The sequence below is a fragment of the Chelon labrosus genome (assembly GCF_963514085.1).
Source record: "Chelon labrosus genome assembly, chromosome: 10".
NCBI lineage: Eukaryota > Metazoa > Chordata > Actinopteri > Mugiliformes > Mugilidae > Chelon > Chelon labrosus.
In genome coordinates, this window is record NC_140360.1 from 19,691,455 (window position 1) to 19,712,168 (window position 20,714).

A 20,714-nucleotide genomic window follows, 5' to 3' on the forward strand; every position below is an offset into this window, starting at 1 on the left:
CAGGCTATTGTTTCGCTCTGTCAGTGCTGGTTTGTATATGCAGCCCCATGAGAATGCCTGAAAGCCTACACAGGTCGGGACTCTGTTGACAGGATGGCTATTGTCTAAAACAAATAGAGCTTCTCCTGCATCTTTGGCACTATTTGTAGAAAAGATAACTGCTTCTTCCTCCTGTAGGATTTTCTCAGATGAATGGTAATGGCCTTTTCCTCTTCTCCTTTGTGTCTGTGAATGGCTGTGTGTAGAAAAATGTGAAGAAGATGATAATTCCTAACTGCCATTTTTGAAAAGTGGGGGGAGTTAAATTCAAAGGAAAGATGTTGGAAATGTATTTGAGAAGTACGTAGACGTATTCCCAGCCTTTGCCAGGATTTTATGTGACTTGGGATTTGCCACATGTGAAATTCATATGGCAGAAACAGACATTGCTTTCATGCTCAGTTCCCACTGGTCAACAATGAAGCCCACATTTTGATGTCATGAAAAACCAACAAGAATGCAAATTCTACATAATCTGGGTGGGTTTTGTGCTTTCATTTGACTCAGTGAAACTAATAGAAAACAAACATTATTCAGCTCTGAGGAAAATTATATAAATTATATAAAATCTTCTCCTACTTGTAAATAGATTTCATCTCCTGGAACTTCAGTTTATTTATTAAGTTCCCGGAAACTTTGTGATTGCGATTGATGGTGAGTTCAGCTCGGCCCGAACATTGAAGTGGGTGATGTGTAGGTGTTGTATGGTCTCATTCATTATTCATGAGATGGGTGGGCAGAGTGTAAGTGGCACTGACAGACAGAAACTCAATTACTGATGTGTATCAACTCCTCTAGGGTTCTTGACCTGATATTTGAGGGACCGAGGCATTAATTGCTTTACTGCGCAAACAAGAATAATTTCCTGGAGAAAAGTCACAGGATTATTGATGAACACAAGGGAAGCCGCAGAGATGGGGAGGAGAGAGCCCTGAATTGACTTTACATGAGAGAGGTAGGTTCTCATAACTTTTTGTTTTCATCAACCTAACACAATGCTTGCTTCATTACATATTTATAGCTAAATATTTTGGAAAGGGCATCTAATGAATTCTTTTTGTTTAATCGGACTCCTAAATATAATCCCTGCACATTTCCTCTTGTTAGGCATTCAAAGGATTCATTTTCATGTCTGAGATGCTGTCTGCTTGGAACGCAGTTAAATGTTGTCTGGGTTGTTTGTGCTGCATATGAAAATATTCAGTTTGATAATCTGAAACAGTTGTGGACCTAAAGTACTTACTAAGTACATTATTTAAATAAATATATTTAAAGACAGTTTGACATTAGATGTCACTTTACTTCCACTTCACTACATTTTAGTGGGATATATTTAACTTACATTGACCTGGAGGCCACAGTTATTTTTCAGACTTCGATTTTTCATTAAATAAGCACTGGAAATGCTTACAGTGTATAAATATAAATGTATAAAATCAGTATTTCCCAAATGTTTTCCTAGTGACCTCCCACTTGTAAAATGTTTAAGAAGTCTGTATGAGTTAACAGCGGGTTAAATCTACTTTATTTTATCAAAATTTCACAAAAGTTGTGTTTTATGTCTTTCCTACCCCATTTATCACCTCATATCCCCTCATTTATCATGTGACAATAAACTACCAAACCGACCAACAGCAAAATACTAAATATACCTAATATCTTAGTATGAGAGGTAATCTCCCTGCAGATTGATTTATTATGATATAATCGATGTCGTTTAAAGTACCAATATGATGTTTATATGTTTATTGCTGAAAGATGGACAATATCGAAACCATCAGTAAAATATAAGATTTCTCCTTCATTAATTTGTGTTGAACGTCATGACTTCTGACTGAAGAGGGTGTCTTGTAGATGTGTTTTGTTTCTCTTCACTCAGTCTGACAACAGGAGAATTGGTGACCACAGTTATTACTGGACTAAATGAACTGTAAAGATGGGGGCACTGGCCGAACCAGCGCTGCTGCTACTTTTCTGGCAGAGTGTTTGGGCTCTGGACATTCCTCTGGAAAGTGAGTCAGTAGCTTAAGCTGTGTGCTCGTTGTAAATGCATTTGTATGTTCACAAAGTGACTGTATTTCCCCGCCTGCAGTCAGACAACCCCCAACCATTATAAAGCAGTCAATGAAGGAGCACATTGTTGACCCCAAAGACACCATGGTGATAGAGTGTGAAGCCAAAGGAAACCCTCATCCTATGTAAGCTATGCAGCAGCCCACTGAGCACACTTATTGAAATAATTAACGCCAAACCGCTTCAGTGATTGTTTCTGTCTTGTGCTCCGTCATAAAGTTTCTCGTGGAGGCGTAATGGGAAGTATTTCAATGTGGCACGTGATTCCCAGACATCGATGCGCAGGCGCTCAGGGACTCTGGACATCTATGCCCGAAACAATCCAGAACAGTACGAGGCAGAGTATCAGTGCATTGCGTCCAATGAGTATGGATCTGCATACTCCAACAAGATCAGACTACAACTATACAGTAAGTTCAGCTGATGCTACTGAAGAATAAACAGCCTGTTTGTATCCAACAGAGAAAGGAGAGTGCCATTCATTTCTACTAGTAAATTATAAACATCAAATATGCCTCAAATATATGGTTTAAGAGATTATCAGTAGCTTACAGATCAGCCATTACATTACTGACACCTAGACCAGACCGAGCACCCCCAACCCATTAGGATAACACAGACACCCATGTCCATTCTCTGCTGAGTCACAACTGTTTTGGAGGCACAAGGGAGACCTACACAATATTAGGAAGGTGGTCATAATGTTATGCCTGATCTGTGTATGGCATTGCAGTTTTTAGCAAAAGTTACCAAATCAGGGGTCGCTGGGATAGCTCAGTGGGTAGAGCTGGCGACCCATGTGCCGAGGCTGAGTCCTCGATGCAGCAGCCCAGGGTTCGAGCTGTGGCTCTTTGCTGCGTGTCATCCCCTCTCTCTCTGCCCCCCTTTCCTGTCCACCTTCAGCTGTCTATCATAAAGGCAACAAAAGCCCACAAAAAAAATATAAAAAAAAAAAAAAAAGTTACCAAATCAGTAGTAATTAGTGTATTATTAGGAATAATTTCAGCTGCACACTTGATGTTAATGAGTATTTACAGCAACAGGATGAAGCAGCTTGAGAGCAGCTCAGAGGTGCAGGGTACGGTGTCCGTCTTAATCAAGAAACATGTCGCTCAATTTAAAACCGTGCTTTACTGAATAATGAATGTTTCATGAATTAATTGTTGTTTTTGGCCTTGATTCGGTTTTTGTTTTTCTTACTGCCAAACTGCTGATTAGTCTTGAGTCCAACATCAATCATTGTCTCGCTGTTTAGTTATTTAATGAGCATTGTCATGAAACAGCAAAACATGACAGAGGAGGCATGTATCCCTCTGTCTGTGCAGGACCTCCTGTGTGGCCAAGGGAGATTCTTGAGCCTGTGGTGATCAGTGCCGGTTTGCCTCTGGTCCTTTCCTGTGACCCTCCGCCTGGCCCACCTAAACCTGAAACGTACTGGATGTCCAGCTGTAAGTGTGGGGTGCACAGTGGTGAGGCTCTGGTACACATTAAATATGTTGTTTCATTCATGTTTCATGTTTTATTTCAGGCTCGTATGCGAGACCTTTCAACTGGCCCATTCAGACAGCTTTCCCAACTATGCAGCCTGTGCGGCAGGACCGCAGGGTTTCCATGGGAGTCAATGGGGATCTATATTTCTCTAATGTGCTGTTTAATGACTCTGTGTCTGATTACTGCTGTAATGCCCGCTTCCCCTACAAGAACGTCATTCAGCAGAAGTTGCCAGTGGTCGTGAAGGTTCTTACAAGTGAGTATGAGTGTGTTCGGAGTTCCAAGCAAGCTTATATGTGTAACGTGCAAGGTGTAAGGGTAAATTTCAGACACTGACATAACTTGCAAGCACGGCAAATTACTAAATCCGGTGGAGGCAAAGGAAACAAATACTTAAAGCTGAGTGTCAGCTGAGACATGGTGGCAGGTCAAGCGGAAGCATTTTTATTCTTAACCATTGGTAGCTGAAAAAGAGCAGCGAGAGGAAAAACAGCAACCATGCCATGAATTAGGATCCATTTTTAATCTATTTTCATACGTTAACAGATTGGAAACTGAATGGGCACAGGCTTGTATACGTGTAATGGCACCATACAGGTATTACTGACATGACTTTTTCTTTAAAATCCTGGAGGTCTTGTGATTTCAATACTAAACCACTGGACCATTTTATTGTATTTCAGGTTATAAAAAGCTCAAAGTAAACATGTCTGGATTAGTGTCTATTCTGCTTCATCTTAGTCTCCCAGAGTTTCAGAAAGGTATTAGAGATTAGGTTTTTGATGCTTGCGTGACCGGTCCCTTCTGCCACTGCAGCTCGCACAGTGGCTGAGGCTGCCCCCACCTGGCTGTCTCCCACAGGCTCGTCCAGCTCCATTCTGGTCCTGCAAGGGGAAGAGCTGCTCCTGGAGTGCATCGCTGCAGGAATGTGAGTGTCAAAACAATCTTTACAGTCTACATTCAGGTCATATTTGTTTGGACATATAGCAGTTTATCAAAACATTACAGTTATATACTGAATGTGGACTCAGGCAGACTCACAGCTTTAATCTGAAGAATTGTTTAGGACTAACAGCTACTTATCATGGAGCTTCCTGTTTTATGTAACAAACATTTCTTGGACAATTGACTCAACAGATGCTTAATTCAGAAGTGTGGTGTATTTCTTTATTACTTCCTGATCAAGTAGATGAAGACAAAACTAAAGGCAGAAAGACAGACAAACCTTCAACAAGAGAAGAGGCAAAGTATCCATGGGTTGTCGTAAATAGGGACTCACTGAATTTGTTTTATTTTGCAACAAAGAATTTTGCGTCGGTTTCTTTTCTGTTCAGTTTGAGTATTTTCACTTTGATTTCATGAAAGCCATCCTGTGTAAAGCCTTGTTTATCATCATCAAGGCCAACTCCTCATATCACCTGGACCAAGGATGGAGAGGACCTGGTAGCGACGCCACGCATGAAAGTAAAGAACTTCAACAAGATGATTCAAATCCCAAAGGCCTCTTTTGAAGATGCGGGTGAATACACCTGCAGTGCTAAAAATAAGATAGGCTACATCGAGCACACCATAGCGGTCAAGGTCAAAGGTGAGGACACCAGTAACATCATACAGTACTCTATTTTCTTAGATAATTTCTCAGAATACTAACATGCTGTGGATTTTACAGCGGCTCCATTCTGGGTAGAGAAGCCCACTGATTTGATCTTGGCTCCTGAGGAAAATGGACGTTTGGTGTGTCGCTCTGACGGAGCTCCTCGTCCCACAGTCAGCTGGTTCATTAATGGGGAACCAATTGAAAGTACATTTTAGGAGATTAAGTCTACAAGTTGTAAAAAAGGAAAAAGAAAAAATCTGTTAAATCATAATAATTCTGCCTGTAATTTTCTTTTCTCATGTGTTGTTTCCAGCTGCTACACCGCAACCTAACAGACAGGTGTCAGGAGAGACTCTTTCTTTCCGCAGCGTGACTGCTGAAAACACTGCCGTCTACCAGTGCAATGCTTCAAATCAGTACGGGTACTTATTGGCCAACGCGTTTGTCAACGTGCTACGTAAGTTACCACTGTCATCTGTAACATTTTCAGACATTAAGCAGTCTTCAAGTTGTTAAACTAACATTCACCATTTTTCTGAAATGCTAATCTTCATTCATGTTTGCATATGAGCCTGCACAGCCTGAGCATTTTCATTCAGTTTTTCTTGAAATTAAATTAGTGCATCTGACGAACAAAAATCACTTCACACACCTTCACACATGTAAATGACAATTCTATTAAAAGTTCAAAAAATACCTGGTGTAAAATATCAAATATAATCTAAAATACTCGAGAATAGTGAAAAATTACTCCACAACTCATAGAAACAAACCCATAGATCTGCAACACAGTTTAGTTCAGTTTTTGCAGAACTGTCTTTTGGGTTGGTTAATTACATTTATAAGATTTAAACTGTGCACCACAATGTGACCCCACGTTGAGACGGGAAGAAATTCCTGTGTCTCTGCTGTTTGTAACCTTGCCATAACGTAATGACCAATGTGTCCATTGGTCAAGTGGGAATTCTTTATTCTGCATCACAAGAGCATATTGAAATTAAATATCCATTGATGATGTTGCTGTTGTCATGTTTGACTTGACTCCAGACGCAACGCCACGTATTCTCGGGCCCAGGAATGAACTTATCAAGGCAATTGAGGGTAGTCGTGTCTTCGTAGAGTGTCGCTACTTTGGTTCTCCAGTGCCTGAATTACGATGGTAAGTACATGTTGTGTAACATTTTAATGTTAAAAAAAAAAAGCTCAACTCGCTGTATGTGTGTCTGTGGATCTGCTGACCAAGGTCCAAATATGGACAAGGAAATCTCGAAGGAAATCGCTTTAAAACTCACAGCAACGGGACTCTGGAGATCAGACGCATACGGATAGAAGACCAGGGTACTTACCTTTGTATAGTCAGCAACATCGCAGGAAGAGAAGAAAATCAAGTCCGGATAGAGGTCAAAGGTGAAGATCAGGAACAAATCTTTGAGTCACTGATAACATTTTTACACACTTTCCTAAAAGTGTAAAATCATTACTCTTTTATTAACTAACTATTCCTCCCAGAACCCACGTTAATTGTCACAAGACCTCAGAGCATGAAAGTCATCCGTGGAACAGATGTGCGCTTTGAATGTGGCGTAAAAGCGGATGCCACTACTCCTGTCACAACAACCTGGTTAAAAAACAAAAAGCAGCTCGCTTTTGGCTGGAGGTTGGTATTTAAAATATATGCAAATCTATTTTGTCAGTTTAGTCACTTAAATCACATGCAGATACACTTTTTGTGTCCCAATGAGCGAGTTGGTCTCACCAGATATACTCTTTCCCAGAATCTCTCTGGATGAATCAAATCTGATCATTACTAACGTAAACAGAGGCGACGAGGGCAATTACACTTGTGTCATCAAGAGTGAGCTGGACCAGAAGTCCGCCTCAGCACACCTAATGGTGATGGGTATGACACATTTAAAATAAAATATTTTTATATCAAAAATAACTGTCAGGCTATTTAATGTTGTTTTTTGTTTTGTCTTTGTCTTATGTAGACCGTCCAGATCCTCCCACTGACCTGCAGTTGTCAGATCCATACGAACGTAGCGTAAGACTCAGCTGGGTCCCTGGAGACAGCAACCACAGCCCCATTAAAGGTAAAAGCCTTAAAACTACATCATCTCACAGAAATAAAAAGATTTTTTTCCCCATAATTTGGTGTATTTTTGTTGCATTTACCAGTTCTTTTTGCTTTCTTTGTGGTCTCTCAGAGTTCTTAGTGCAGTATGATGACGACGACTGGTTGCCTGGGAAGTGGAGAAATCTATCGGCGTACCCGGGGAACCTCAACTCTGTCGTTTTGCATCTCACACCATTCACCTACTACGAGTTCAGGGTCATTGCTTATAATGAAATCGGAGCGAGTCGTCCCAGTCGGCCCTCTAAGCGCTTCCAGACCAGCGGTGCACGTGGGTTTGATGCCAGTGAAATATATGCCTGTTTGTCATGATCTAAAAGACACATATTTGGGACACTTTTTTAAAGGAGTTGTTTGACATTTTGGGAAATAAGATTATTTGTTTTCTTGCTGAGAGTTTAATGATAAAATTGATGATGCCAGTAAATGGGTGGTTCAGCTTAGCCTGGCTGTGTCCGAGAGTACAAATATTCACCTCCTGTCGACACTTCACTAGTTACCAGAGTATTTATTGTTTGTTAAATTGGTAAATTAACTGATAGTTTATTATAAAACTGACTGATTTCATTGGACTTCTAAGCTTTTTGTTGATCATTGGCCCCAACTAGTAGCACATAAAACCTCAAAATGGTGCTTTTATATGAAGAAATTAAATGAAATACAACACGTTAATGAACAAGCTTCTGAGGTGCATGGATGGATTTGTTTGGACAGAGCCAGGCTAGCTGGCTGCCCCAACTTCTTCTCCTCATGCAAAGATAATGTCCCTTGCCTCCAGCTTCACATTTAATTAAAATACTGTATACAGAAGTGGAATGAATTTTCTCATGCAACTAAAAAAAAAATCAGTAATCAATAATCTTACCAGTGCACTGTTTCCTCCTACACAGCTCCAGATGTCATCCCAAGGAACGTTAAAGGCGTGGGAACATGGAGAAATAACATGGAGATCAGCTGGGAGGTAATAAGGACTGAACTCATACTGAAAATTCATGTTTCTATTCAATATCTTTAATTTCTGTAACGATATAAACCATGCCGTTTGTTGTGAACATGCTTTCAGCCTCTGACCTACAGAGAGTGGAACGGCCCCCACCTAAAGTATCTGGTGTGGTGGAGAAGGAGAGATTCTCGGGAGGAGTGGAAGAATGCGACCACTAAGTGGCTAAGATACTACATCTACGATGCAGATACATTCACTCCTTATGATATCAAAGTCCAGGCTGTCAATGAATTTGGGCTGGGGCCAGAGTCTCCTATTGTCACTGGTTATTCTGGTGAAGACCGTAAGTAGCTAAATTCATTTTATGTTTTATCCCACACATTTTAGTGTTTTGTGTCACCTTGACTAAGTATTGTTCTTTGGTAAGGTTATTTGTCATCACAAAGGAGTCATTCACAGGGAGTCATGATCCACTCCTTGTGTTCTGGACGCAACACCCTCTTGTTTTAATGGTCTTTTAGATTTACACGCTGGGGACAAGTTGTTCTTTTCATCACTTACTTTGTGTTCGCTGCTGACAAAGACAAAGTACGAACTCATCTCTATTTCCCCTCAGGTCCATTAGCTGCACCCCTGAACCTGAGAGTGTCCGACATCGAGAGCACCCAAGTGACTGTACACTGGGACTCGGTGGCGCGAGAGTCACTCATGGGAGAACTGAAAGAATACAAGGTGTGTCTGCCTCGCTGTGAACTGAACACAGCTTAATGGCCTTTCATATAGGTTACACATATTTGGAGGGCACGCTAAACTTTATTGGGGCAATCTGCTGGAAACATGTTCAAAAAGGATATTACATTTGATAGAGGTATAATTTCTAAGGTTAAATTCCTGCAAAATGTGAGTTTATTATGGGTTCATCAAGAAATTCACAATGCTAAGCAGAAGCACATCTAGGGAAGTCAAAAAATGATGTTTCATTCTCCAACTGGGCCAGGGGGAAGGAAAGTAAGTAAGAAGCGATCAAGAGTGAAATCAACAAAAGTGCAGTGCTTCTTCTTTACAGTGAATAACAACCCAAACTAAAATACAAAACATGACACCCGTACCATAGCAGGGTAGGAGTAAATTGCATAATTTTCACCATCGCCAGCAACACATGCGCTGAAAAGCTAAATGGCAAATGAGCGTCTTCCCCACCTTTGTGCTCTCTCCCTTGACGAACAAGTGGCATCAGGTGCACTCAGTCACCTGCTGCAGGAAGGGGGGAAATCGGCACGTCATCATGTCCACACACTGCATATTTGAGTCAGGTTTCACACTGATGAAAACATCTTTAAAATAAGACAACATCAACACATGTAAGATGCCTGAAAATACAAATGAAAAACATTTATTCATATATTTATCTGAAAGGTATCATTTCCATATTGGTATAATAAAGAATAAAGGTATTGTTTCAATATATTTTCCTTGTTTGAACTTCTTGCTGACAAAAACTGGCCATGTAACCTTTTACAATACATCCTAAAACCTACGTTGTTTACAGTATAAAGTTGATGCTAGGGGAAGTGACTGAGGAAGTGCAGCAGTTTCATAATGTGTCTTGCTTCTCGTCTCTCAGATCTACTACTGGAGGGACAGCAGCCAGCTGAGGTGGCATAGGGTCAACCGAGGGATGAAGTCTCAAGTTTTTCCAAACAATGATCCAGAGCCATCTGGGGTTCTCACTGGGCTCATCCCCTATAGCAACTACAAAATGTACACAGTGGTGGCAAACAATCGATTTGAAGGGCCGCCAAGTAATACCATACCCTTCTCAACGCCTGAAGGAAGTAAGAAATGCACAGAAAGAATTATTGAAGTGAATACCTTGCGTAGTGCACAAGTTTTTTGTTTTTTTTCCCAAGCTGGTGTTTTATCATCTGCTGTGTTTTTGTCTGTAGTACCATCTGCTCCCAGATCATTCAGGATCCAACAGCGTCATCTGGACAGTATTTATGTCGACTGGGAGCTGCCAGCAGAGCCCAACGGTATCATCACTGGGTATTCCCTCAAGTACCAGACAGGTGGGCCAGTGCACCATCGCAAACATTCTCAAACACACATTCAAAGTACAGTATAGTCCTTCCTCAGAGGACTGCCTAACGTTAATAACAGAAAATGAATCAGTCTATTCCCCTGAAGCTGGGCAATGTCCACGTCCTCTCTAGTACATAATAGCGCTCTTCAATATGCACTCACAAACCAGAATACCACTGAAGTATGTTCTCAAGAGGGTAATGAACACTTGTGTTGGTGATCTGTGAGCCGGTGAGGCAGTTAGGAGCTCAGTTGTGTGCAGTTCTGCCAGCGTCAAGTGTTCTCCAAGTGCACTGAAATGTCCACTCTCTTCACAGTGAACGCCACCAGGGGAGAGGAGCTGCGAGTGGAGGAGTTTCCTCCTAACGTAACAAGCTTCTCGGTTCGCCGATACGACCGCTACACTAGATACAGATTCTCCATAGCGGCCCGTACTCAGGTCGGGATAGGTGAATGGCATACGGAGGAGTCACCCCACTACACCACTGAAAGTAATTCGGCTGTGTTCTCCGTCCATCAGCACAACACAGTTGGTGGCATATGAAATAAACACACTGAGCTGCTGAGTGGATGTTGACTTTGAAAGTGTCTGTACCTGTGTGTCTCAGCGTATGCTCAGGACCAAGTGGACATAACCACTCAGGGTTGGTTCATCGGGATAATGTGTGCTGTGGCTCTCATAGTGCTCATCCTTCTTATAGTCTGCTTCATCAAGAGGAGTCGAGGGGGCAAATACCCAGGTACAGTGGTGATTCCTGACTAGAGTTGCAGAAGAATGATGGAAACAATTCTGACATATTATCTAAGTCAAGTTCAAGAATTTAGCCTGCTGGTTGGAAAAAACAACAACTTGTAAACATGACAAAAACTGCTAAAAACAAAATAATTGTTAGTTGCCACCATTTCCAAGCCCTCATCCCATGGTGTCTAGTATCTATGATGTAACAAAGTAGCTTGTTTTGATTTCAGTACGGGAAAAAAAGGACATTTCACTGGAGCTAGTGGATGACAAAGATCAGGAAGGGTCATTTGACTATCGGTAAGCATTGCAACAGACAGCTGGTGTAAAATGAACACTTTAAATCACTATATCTTATCTACCAAACAGTTTTACGGAATGCTATTTTAAGTTTCCACGGTGTGTTAAATAATCTTCTATAATTTATATAAACAACAAATAAGTCATTGTGTTTTCCCCATACTATCATTGTTGTATTTGCACCATTTGCTTTGTAACTGTGCATTAGCTGCCCTGTGGAGCAAATGTTGTTCCTCATAAGAAATTTGCTAATTTATTTTTTTGTTAATATTTTTAATTGTGCACTTAAAAAAAAAAAAAAAAAAGCACATTTGCTTCTCTGCACAATTTGTAATGTATCACTGCACGTTAGCACCCCCTACTATCAATCAGGGGAACTACAAGAAGCTGGAAACAGAAATGTTTATCATGATGTATAACTATTGTGCTGCATACTATTATTATATTATTTTAACTTTTATAAAACACACACAAAACAAGGACCAACTCATAAACTGGAGCAATCCATGGTGCTAGTGGTAGTTAAAAACTCCACAAGTTAACTTTAATGTTGCATCTAGCACGATGCTGCACAGGTACAAATCAAATCTGATATTTGACCTTATTTACGATAACTCTTTGATCATACTTACATTAATTTGTGATTTTGTTACTCTACCCTTTCTATCTAAACCCTTCCCCCTCGTTCTTTTTGCACTGAACCACTCAAGGTCACTTGAAAGGTATGAAAAGACTAAATATTGACATATTGACACCATTGACATTTGCAGATGCTAAAGATTTTAGGAGCTGTAAATTGCAATTGTAAATTTAATAGACTACTGGTAGTTTTATGAACGGTGTGGGAATGGAGGAAAAGTGAGCCAACCTTTCAGAGACTGATTTCAACCCAACTGTTTGTATTGTAGGATTGCACGTGTCTCCACTCTGCCCTACCCTCGGAGGTATGTACACAGATATTGTTGGTACATAAACAAAACAAATTTATAAGAAACGACTTAATCATTATTGAACTTCTTTCCGTCTTCTAGTGCTAAAGAAGTACTTCTAAAATCATGTTATTATTTATCTGTAGAGAGGAGGAAAAAGGGCTTCAAAGAGGCCAGCCGTCTATTGAGGCCATGATGAAGCGATCAGACAGCGATGACAGTCTGGTGGAATATGGAGAAGGGGGAGAGATACAGTTCAACGAGGACGGCTCATTCATTGGTCAGTATACAGGAACCAGGAGGGACGTCAGGGAGTTGGACTTTGGTGGAGGTCTGGAGCTCCACTCGCCAATGAATACCATCTACTCCCTGGCATAAAGCTCAGACTTCAGACTGCTTTCTGCACCTGCCTCTCAACTATTTGTCTCTTCACTTCAAGAACCTGGATGAACTTGTGATCTGTACGTGTCTGCAGGAGGAAACAGCTGGAGACTGACATGCTGTTAAATCCCTTCTTATCTTTGTAGACAACACAGCTTTCATTCATTTAGGGAAGAAAATGTGGAAAGTTGGGATTATCTCTCTAGAGAGATGGTACTCATTTGATGAAAAGGGAAATGTACCTTTTGTAAATAAAAAACACTGTGTTTACGCACATGCCTATACATATGTTCAAGAGACACTGGCTGCGCATCACAAAGGGATCAGTTTATCATGTTGATAAAAGCAGTTACAAGAACAAACTTAGATACTGTAGTTATTTTCTGCTAATTTCAAGATATTTGAGATATATTTGTGTGCTTTTAGCATGCTTGCTTTTTGAAATAAGTGCTGCATACCATTCTGTCACCATCAGCAGAGCCACGGTGAGCTTAGACTGTTAACGCTTTGAGGTTTATTTTATGCACTAGTATTGAAAGTACACTGTGTGAAAGTGTTCTTAGTGATAGAATAAAGAAAATCAAGACTTTGGGGGAATCAGCACGCAGCCTGAAAGCAACTGTAAAATCAAGTTATTCATGAACTGTTCTCCTAATTTCACTCACACTGGACATTATTAATTTTTATGTAACAGGGTTTGTTTATTTGACTTCTAACATCATCTGTGTATTAAGACAATTATGCCTTTAATTTAAATAAAGTGGAGCCATATTTTATAGCATGTTTTTTTATGACTGAATATTATTTCAGTTGCTGTGTTTGCTTAAATCACAGGAGTGTAATCATTTACTTTAAAAACTTAAAGCAAAGTGGGCAATTTTGGGAAGTAACATTTATTTGCCTTTTTACTTAATGGGGCGTTCACACACAAAGAGACGAGCAGTAATGTGGCAACAAGAGACCAACTTGAGCAAGTTGTGGAGATGATAAGCAAGAAAACCCTTTGTGCGCAGGTACCAAGTAGAAGTACAGTACAGTACAGTACAGTTGATATAGTTGAATGACATATGATGCAACCACAATATATCTCCACAACTTTGGATAGAGAAGCAGCTTGGAGACTATGAAGTCACTGGTTTGATCCCCTACATGTCCATGGCTGAAGCACCTTGAGCAAGCACTTAAAATCTCCTAAACTGCATGGCTGCCCTCTGATCCATGTGCGCTCACATGGATTAATTGCAGAAAACAAATTCTTTACTTGCATGTGTGTGCATACTGTATATACACGACAAAAACACAGAAACATTTGGGATGGGAAATATTACTAAGGCAATGTTTGCCAGTTAAATCTTCATTAAGTGGATGATGCTAAGAATGAAGCTAACTATAATCTCTGGCCAAAAAAATTCACTAACAATTCTGAGCCATTTCTCAAACAGCACTGGCAGCAAATTGCCATTTAAAAAACAAATAAAGAAATTGTTTATTTGTGCCACATAACCGTCTCCAGTCTTTATGGTAAGCTAAGCTACCTCACTTCTAGTTTTAGCTTCTCACTGTATTTACCAACAAGCTACTGTGGTAACAATCATCTCACCTCATAATGTTGCTCAACCTAGACCTAGCCAGCTGCAGCAATCCCAAATCATAGCACTTGACATGATGGTTTCATCACTTCATCTGCGTCTCCTCTTACCCTGATGCGCTGGTTCCTTTTTTCCACGACCAGAGTGCGTCTTTTGACGCAGTTGTCGAAATGAGAAGCTAGTTATTGCATCAGTTGGGGTTAAACAACTTGTTGCTAGCTAAAAGATAATCGCCCATGCAATAATTATCCAATATGAGGCTGTAATCTCATTTATTTGCTAGATGTTCCAGCTTCCCTGTCCTGTAACTACACATCCACCAGTTGTCACTACGGGTAGTCATCACCCAGACCTTAACACAACAAATGTTGTCCCTTCAGATACTGCTGGTACCACTGGCACTACTCACGCTCCTGCCGATACTAGCGCAAATGTTGCTTCTGAATGTAGTTTCTGTGCTGAAAAGGCTGACGGCATCTATAAAAATGACGGAGGGGGGCACCTTTTATCAGTGGATATACATACATCATAACATGTCCTGTAAACCTTGTTTTCAGTTTCAGGGATAGGTGCAAATGCTGTGACATGGCCTTAAATAAATGTCTCCTCCAATAAACAAATGTGTGTTTAATGTTTTTATTTTTTTCTACAGAAACCACACACTGACAGGACCGAATCAATATGGCCACTTCTTCTAAAAGCCATGTTAACCACTAAGAAGATCCTCCTACTATTTTGTAACCCTGTAGTTTACACTTTGTAATTCAGCCGGTATAATCTAAATTAAATATAGGCCAAGGATGAGGAGGCGCTATTTTCATTTGTTTTACAATTACAAAATACCCAATCTTTTTCTGCACATCTAGTTTGCAATACAGTTCAGTTAGAAGTCATTATATGTGTGAACTAACAACGTTGGTTTTCAGTGACCCCAAATCATTCTACACCAGCCCATTACCAACTTACGTGTTCAAAATCACCAACAATGCAGCCAGTGTTTCACAGTAACACGTAGTTTTTCTACCATTTTTACATTAAATGTGTAGTTACTTTGATTACTTTGATCATAGCTGCTTTATCTTTGCTATTGATCACACTCTTACTGGTTTTGCCGTGCAGTGCACAAGTCTTTGAGTACTGACTGGGCTCCACTGTTATAATTACCCCCACCTTCTCATGTGTGGATAAAAGGCATGCTGGTCAGCTTGCACAGCCACCACTCTATTGTTGCTGGAGCTCACTGTACTCTTCTGGCCAATGCTACGTTGTTCACTTTATAGTGCAGCCAACAAGCCATGCATGAGGCTGGTAAGCCACATAATGATAAATGCTGTTTCTCTAAAAAGTTTTCACAACAGTGGAAAGGAAACCTCGCAACAGTCACGTTTCCTTTGTGATCTTAAAGCTTGAAGTCCTTTATCGGCTACCGTTATTTGTTCAACTTGGGGGAAGCAACAGTTTCGTGACCAAAACTGAAATTGGGACATACAGCTTCCTGATTAATGATTATCATAGCTTGTATGTTCCTTTTATAAGAGGACAGCTATTCAGTTCTCTAGTCATTACTTTGCAAGAGCCCATCCGAGCAGCAGCCATGACAAAGCTGATTCTAATAGCAGGTAAGGTGTAATGAAATAGTTTTCTTCAAATTCTTTTCTTCTTTTACCTGATATTAACTAAATGTGTAACTTCTAAGGTCTCTGTCTTTCCATGGGCAGTTTGGGTGAGTACATAAATTATTAAACTTAATTTAAACTGTTAATCGGTCTTTCTAAGATAGTGTTCAAGGATTAATAAAAAGAACTTCTGTTCTTTCATGTTTAGCCTCATCCTCCAGACTCGTGTGTTATTTCACTAACTGGTCCCAGTACAGACCTAACAGTGGGAAGTTTCTGCCTTCGAATGTTGATCCATACCTTTGTACCCACCTGATCTATGCCTTTTCCGGTATGAATGAGGCAAATGAGTTGGTTACCATAGAATGGAACGATGACCAGCTCTATAAATCCTTTAATGGACTCAAACAGAGGTCAGTCCCTTTCTCTCTGGCATTATGACTTGCACAAAGAAAATCCTTGCTGCTAACTGAATCTGTATATCCCCACAGGAATCCAAATCTTAAAACACTGCTGGCAGTCGGAGGGTGGAACTTTGGAACACAAAAGTGTGACATTTATCATATACTGGTACAGTACATATGACTATAATATCTCTATAATATGTAATATTAATAATAATATCTCTCCCTCCAAACTGCCACCCAGATTCACTACAATGGTGTCCACACAAGCCAACAGAAATAAATTTATCCAGTCTTCTATCAAACTACTGAGAAAACATGGTTTTGATGGACTAGACCTGGACTGGGAGTACCCTGGAGGAAGAGGAAGCCCTCAGAAGGACAAGGAGAGATTCACTGTGTTATGCAAGGTCTGACCCAGAATGATTACCGTGATGTTTAACTAATATTTGAAATTAAACATGAGTTGACGTTCCCTTAATCCTGTGGTTTATAGGAACTCCTAGAAGCCTATGTGGCTGAAGGAAAAGCAACTGGGAGGCCCAGATTAATGATCTCTGCTGCTGTGTCTGCTGGTAAAGCAACCATTGATGCTGGCTATGAAATCGCAGAGATAGCAAAGTAGGTTGTCACCTAACTCATTACAAAATCCGGACAACTGGACGTTTTGATTAACTTGTTCTAACATGCACTTCATCAGGTATCTTGATTTTATCAATGTGATGACATATGACTTCCACGGCACCTGGGAGAGTGTCACAGGACACAACAGCCCTTTGTTCAAAGGCTCCCAAGACACCGGCGACAGTGTTTACTTAAATACTGTGAGTACACTGCAGATCCCTCCTTTTCTCTGTGTTATTCTAATTTGTGCTAAACACCTAGCCCTACAAACATTTCAAAGCTTGGCTGAGATAGAAAACTCAAAACATGGAAAGTGCACTGAAGACAGTTTTCACTAAGAATTCATTACAAACTTTAAGCATGAGATCGAAACGCTTCCCTTTGCATTTAAGGACTTTGCCATGAGGTACTGGCGAGATAAGGGAACACCTGTGGAAAAGCTAAATATGGGCTTTGCTACGTATGGACGAACATTTAAACTGTCTACTGAGTCCAGTCATGTTGGAGCACCTGCCAGTGGTCCCGCTAGTGCTGGAGTTTATACAAGGGAGCCCGGCTTCTGGTCTTACTATGAGGTGAAACTGCACCAACTGTTTTTGTTTAACAAGTCACTTTATGTTATCAATTAAACACAGTTGTTTCGGATTTTTCAGATGTGCATTTTAATCCTCTTTTTAGATTTGCACTTTTCTGCAAGGTGCCACTGTTCAGATGACTGAGGATCAGAAAGTTCCATATGCCTTCAAACTAAACGAGTGGGTCGGATATGACAACAAAGAAAGTTTTAATACCAAGGTGTGTTTCTGTAAGAAAAAGAGTTACCAAATGTACAAAGTCAAGTCAAATACAATGTTAAAGCAAATATACTGTCATTTTACCTTCAGGCCCGTTACCTTAAAGACAACAGATTCGGAGGAGCCTTCGTCTGGTCTCTGGATCTGGACGACTTTAGTGGACAGTTCTGTGGTCAGGGAAACTACACCCTCATCAGATATCTTCGCTCTCTTTTGGCTTCAGGTAATACCTAGAATTATACAGTATATTGCTACATTCTGTTAAAAGTTACTCCATAACATTGATTTTGTTCATTTTAACTGCACTCAAATAATCTTAATGACTTATTACTCCAGAGCTTCCTCCCCTTCCCCCTATGGAAACCACCACTCCAAATAAAGTGACACCGTCTACAAACAAGGATCACACCACAACTCATCTGAGACCTGCAACCACCACTCCAAATAAAGTGACACCGTCTACAAACAAGGATCACACCATAACTCATCCGAGACCTGCAACTGTTGTACCATCCAAAACCGCTGACGACAACTTCTGTGCCACAAAGGCTGGTGGGATCTACGCCAAACCCGATGCCCCAGGTTCTTTTTACAGTTGTGCCAACGGTATCACGTGGGTCCAAAACTGTCCAGCCACTTTAGTCTTTCGGGACAGCTGCAAATGCTGTGCATGGCCTTAATGGCTCTCATTAAACACACCACGACGAGCGAGAATATAGAAAAATCACACCTGTTGATTCAGTTCGTGTTTAGTTAATTCTACCTTAAATTAGCTTTTATCACTAACACAGCTTATAACACATTATCTTAAACGAGAAAAAGTCTATTACAACTTCTACTTCTGTAAGGTTGTAAAAAAGTTCAGTTAATGCTGAGATTGTTTAAGAGAGGCATTGATCATTACATTATATGATAATCACATGGATTTTAGGTTTGTGTTGCTGTGGAGCTGCATTATGTTGTACAAATAGGTGTTTCTGTTATTTAGTCCTACAACGGTACTGTACAAATGAAAGGGACACAATAATAGAATCACATGTGAGTGTAACACAAGGAATCCACATCATAGCATCAAATCATTATGTAATCTGCTCAGTGTAAATCAAAAAAATGATTTTTTAAATGTAGATTTGTAATTTGATGTTAATCACAAAGCATGATGGTGACACAGCCATAAGCTTAAGCTCACCTTTGCCTTAACACCCTGGGTCTACAGGCCTTCAATACAAGGCCAACTTTTTTTTTTATCCAGATTTGACTTCAAAGTCTGCTACGCCATGGAATCTGATCAATAGCAAAGCTGTCCTTGTAGGAATTTGACTGTTAGACGATAAGAATGTTTCTTTTCTTTTGTTATCGCTGTACTGTTGTGCTGCCAGTTGTTTAATCCATAATCTTCACATGAACTCACTCTGAAATAGTCAATAGCCAAGGCATGGGTCAAATTACACGAACCGCATCTTAATTTAAAAAAAAAAAAAAGAAAAAGAAAAGAGCACTTTAAACTATGTCCCTGCGTGTGTATGACCTAAATCACAACCAGCTAGCAGGTTAAACTTCATTACAACTTCTGATGTTTTTTCTTGTATCACCCGTGCTGCACTTTTAATCCGGCTGTCCCTGTAAATTGCACACAAATTAATGCACTAATTAATGTTTAACATTCACAACCTCTTCACTGCAGAAGCATTTGTCACTCCATTGTCCACAAAATCAATATTCTCTGAGGTTCAGGCCCAGCAAGTAAACACAAATTGGATTCCAACACGAGCGCAGCATACAAGTTTGGTTAAACACTTACTCCAGCTGTCTGATCTTTTTTGTTCCTATCTTGTCCGTATCTTTGGTAAATATCATTATGTAGATAGTATGGACAGGAAGTGTCGGCAGCCCAAACTATTTCTTTCTTTCTTTTCTTTTTTTTTTACCATTTAAAGTCAATACTTTTCTGAAAAAGTACTTAAAGTACATAAAAGGGCACTTTAGGTCTGTTCAGTTTTGGCCAGGGATATTTTCTTTCTTATTCTGCTGTTTTTCTACTGCAATTAAATGCATTTTTCCAGACATTAAAAGAGCTTGAGTTTACAAAATTCATGTCTGTGTCTATTATTTGATTCAGTCGTCCACTAAAATCCATTTAAATTAAAAAATGTTGCTTTTTGGGGCAAATAATGTTATGTGATTAAAATGGGATTATCTCGTATAATTAATTACAAATCCTCTAACTAATTAGATTATTTTTTTAATTGAGTCCCACCCATATATATATATATATATATATATATATATATATATATATAGACACACACACACACACACACACGATGTCTCATGCTCCCTGAACCACTCTTTCACAATTTGAGCCCGATGAATCCTGGCATTATCATCTTGGAATATGCCCGTGCCATCAGGGAAGAAAAAACCCATTGATGGAATAACCTGGTCATTCAGTATATTCAGGTAGTCAGCTGACCTCATTCTTTGGACACATAATGTTGCTGAGCCTAGACCTGACCAACTGCAGCAACCCCAGATCATAGCACTACCCCCACAGACTTGTACAGTAGGAATTAGGCATGATGGGTGCATCACTTCATCTGCCTCCAGCAGTTTTTAATAATGTGTTGGACAGTTCTTAACCCAGTGTTAGCAGTTCCTAAGACAGAGAGAGAGATTCACTGCTAAAAACCCTGTTGGCAGGAGACTTGACCTTGAACGCACAAAAGTAAGTTATTAACAGCCTTTCTCCCGGGGTTTTCCTAACCATAAAACTTACGTTGCTAATTCATGAGGTATTGCTGTGCTTTGTACAGGCTATATGCTATGCATAGGTTAGGCAGCACAAGACAAATGTTTTCCATCACCACAGAGCACAGAAATGTATAACCAGTTATTGCCACACTACTGAAAGCAACTGGATTTGATGGGCTACACATGGACTGGAGGTACTCTGAGGAGCTGCACCGAGTCACATTTCAG

The 20,714-nt window shown here is 40.1% G+C and overlaps 2 protein-coding genes across 2 annotated transcripts; both read left to right on the forward strand.

The window, feature by feature from the left end:
• Window positions 1-1,975: 1,975 nt before the first annotated feature.
• On the forward strand, window positions 1,976-13,237 carry nfascb (neurofascin homolog (chicken) b; the record flags this gene model as incomplete). The annotated part of the gene is made up of 26 exons (XM_084553055.1): window positions 1,976-2,051; window positions 2,132-2,237; window positions 2,332-2,522; window positions 3,438-3,560; window positions 3,641-3,859; window positions 4,420-4,531; window positions 5,004-5,191; window positions 5,273-5,404; window positions 5,514-5,657; window positions 6,248-6,359; window positions 6,444-6,607; window positions 6,710-6,857; window positions 6,976-7,100; window positions 7,192-7,293; window positions 7,408-7,605; window positions 8,225-8,295; window positions 8,398-8,620; window positions 8,894-9,009; window positions 9,902-10,112; window positions 10,224-10,346; window positions 10,677-10,850; window positions 10,968-11,099; window positions 11,329-11,398; window positions 12,109-12,120; window positions 12,307-12,342; window positions 12,474-13,237. The coding sequence occupies 26 exons, from the start codon at window positions 1,976-1,978 to the stop codon at window positions 12,703-12,705; spliced, it is 3,540 nt and encodes a 1,179-aa protein (XP_084409181.1). The 3' UTR covers window positions 12,706-13,237.
• Window positions 13,238-15,196: 1,959 nt separating this feature from the next.
• Window positions 15,197-19,831, forward strand: LOC311494991 (acidic mammalian chitinase-like). Its single transcript, XM_084554273.1, has 11 exons — window positions 15,197-15,916; window positions 15,994-16,020; window positions 16,122-16,326; window positions 16,405-16,461; window positions 16,562-16,727; window positions 16,814-16,938; window positions 17,018-17,141; window positions 17,334-17,516; window positions 17,620-17,736; window positions 17,826-17,958; window positions 18,186-19,831. The coding sequence occupies exons 1-11, from the start codon at window positions 15,892-15,894 to the stop codon at window positions 18,413-18,415; spliced, it is 1,392 nt and encodes a 463-aa protein (XP_084410399.1). The 5' UTR covers window positions 15,197-15,891; the 3' UTR covers window positions 18,416-19,831.
• The last annotated feature ends 883 nt before the right edge of the window (window positions 19,832-20,714 follow it).

Excerpts from the sequence above, each read along its gene's own strand:
- LOC311494991 (XM_084554273.1), top strand. The coding sequence starts at position 15,892 with ATGACAAAGCTGATTCTAATAGCAG. Across the intron at positions 17,737-17,825 it reads AAGAAAGTTTTAATACCAAG|GCCCGTTACCTTAAAGACAA; the intron begins GTGTGTTTCTGT and ends TTTTACCTTCAG. Across the intron at positions 17,959-18,185 it reads TCGCTCTCTTTTGGCTTCAG|TGACACCGTCTACAAACAAG; the intron begins GTAATACCTAGA and ends CTCCAAATAAAG.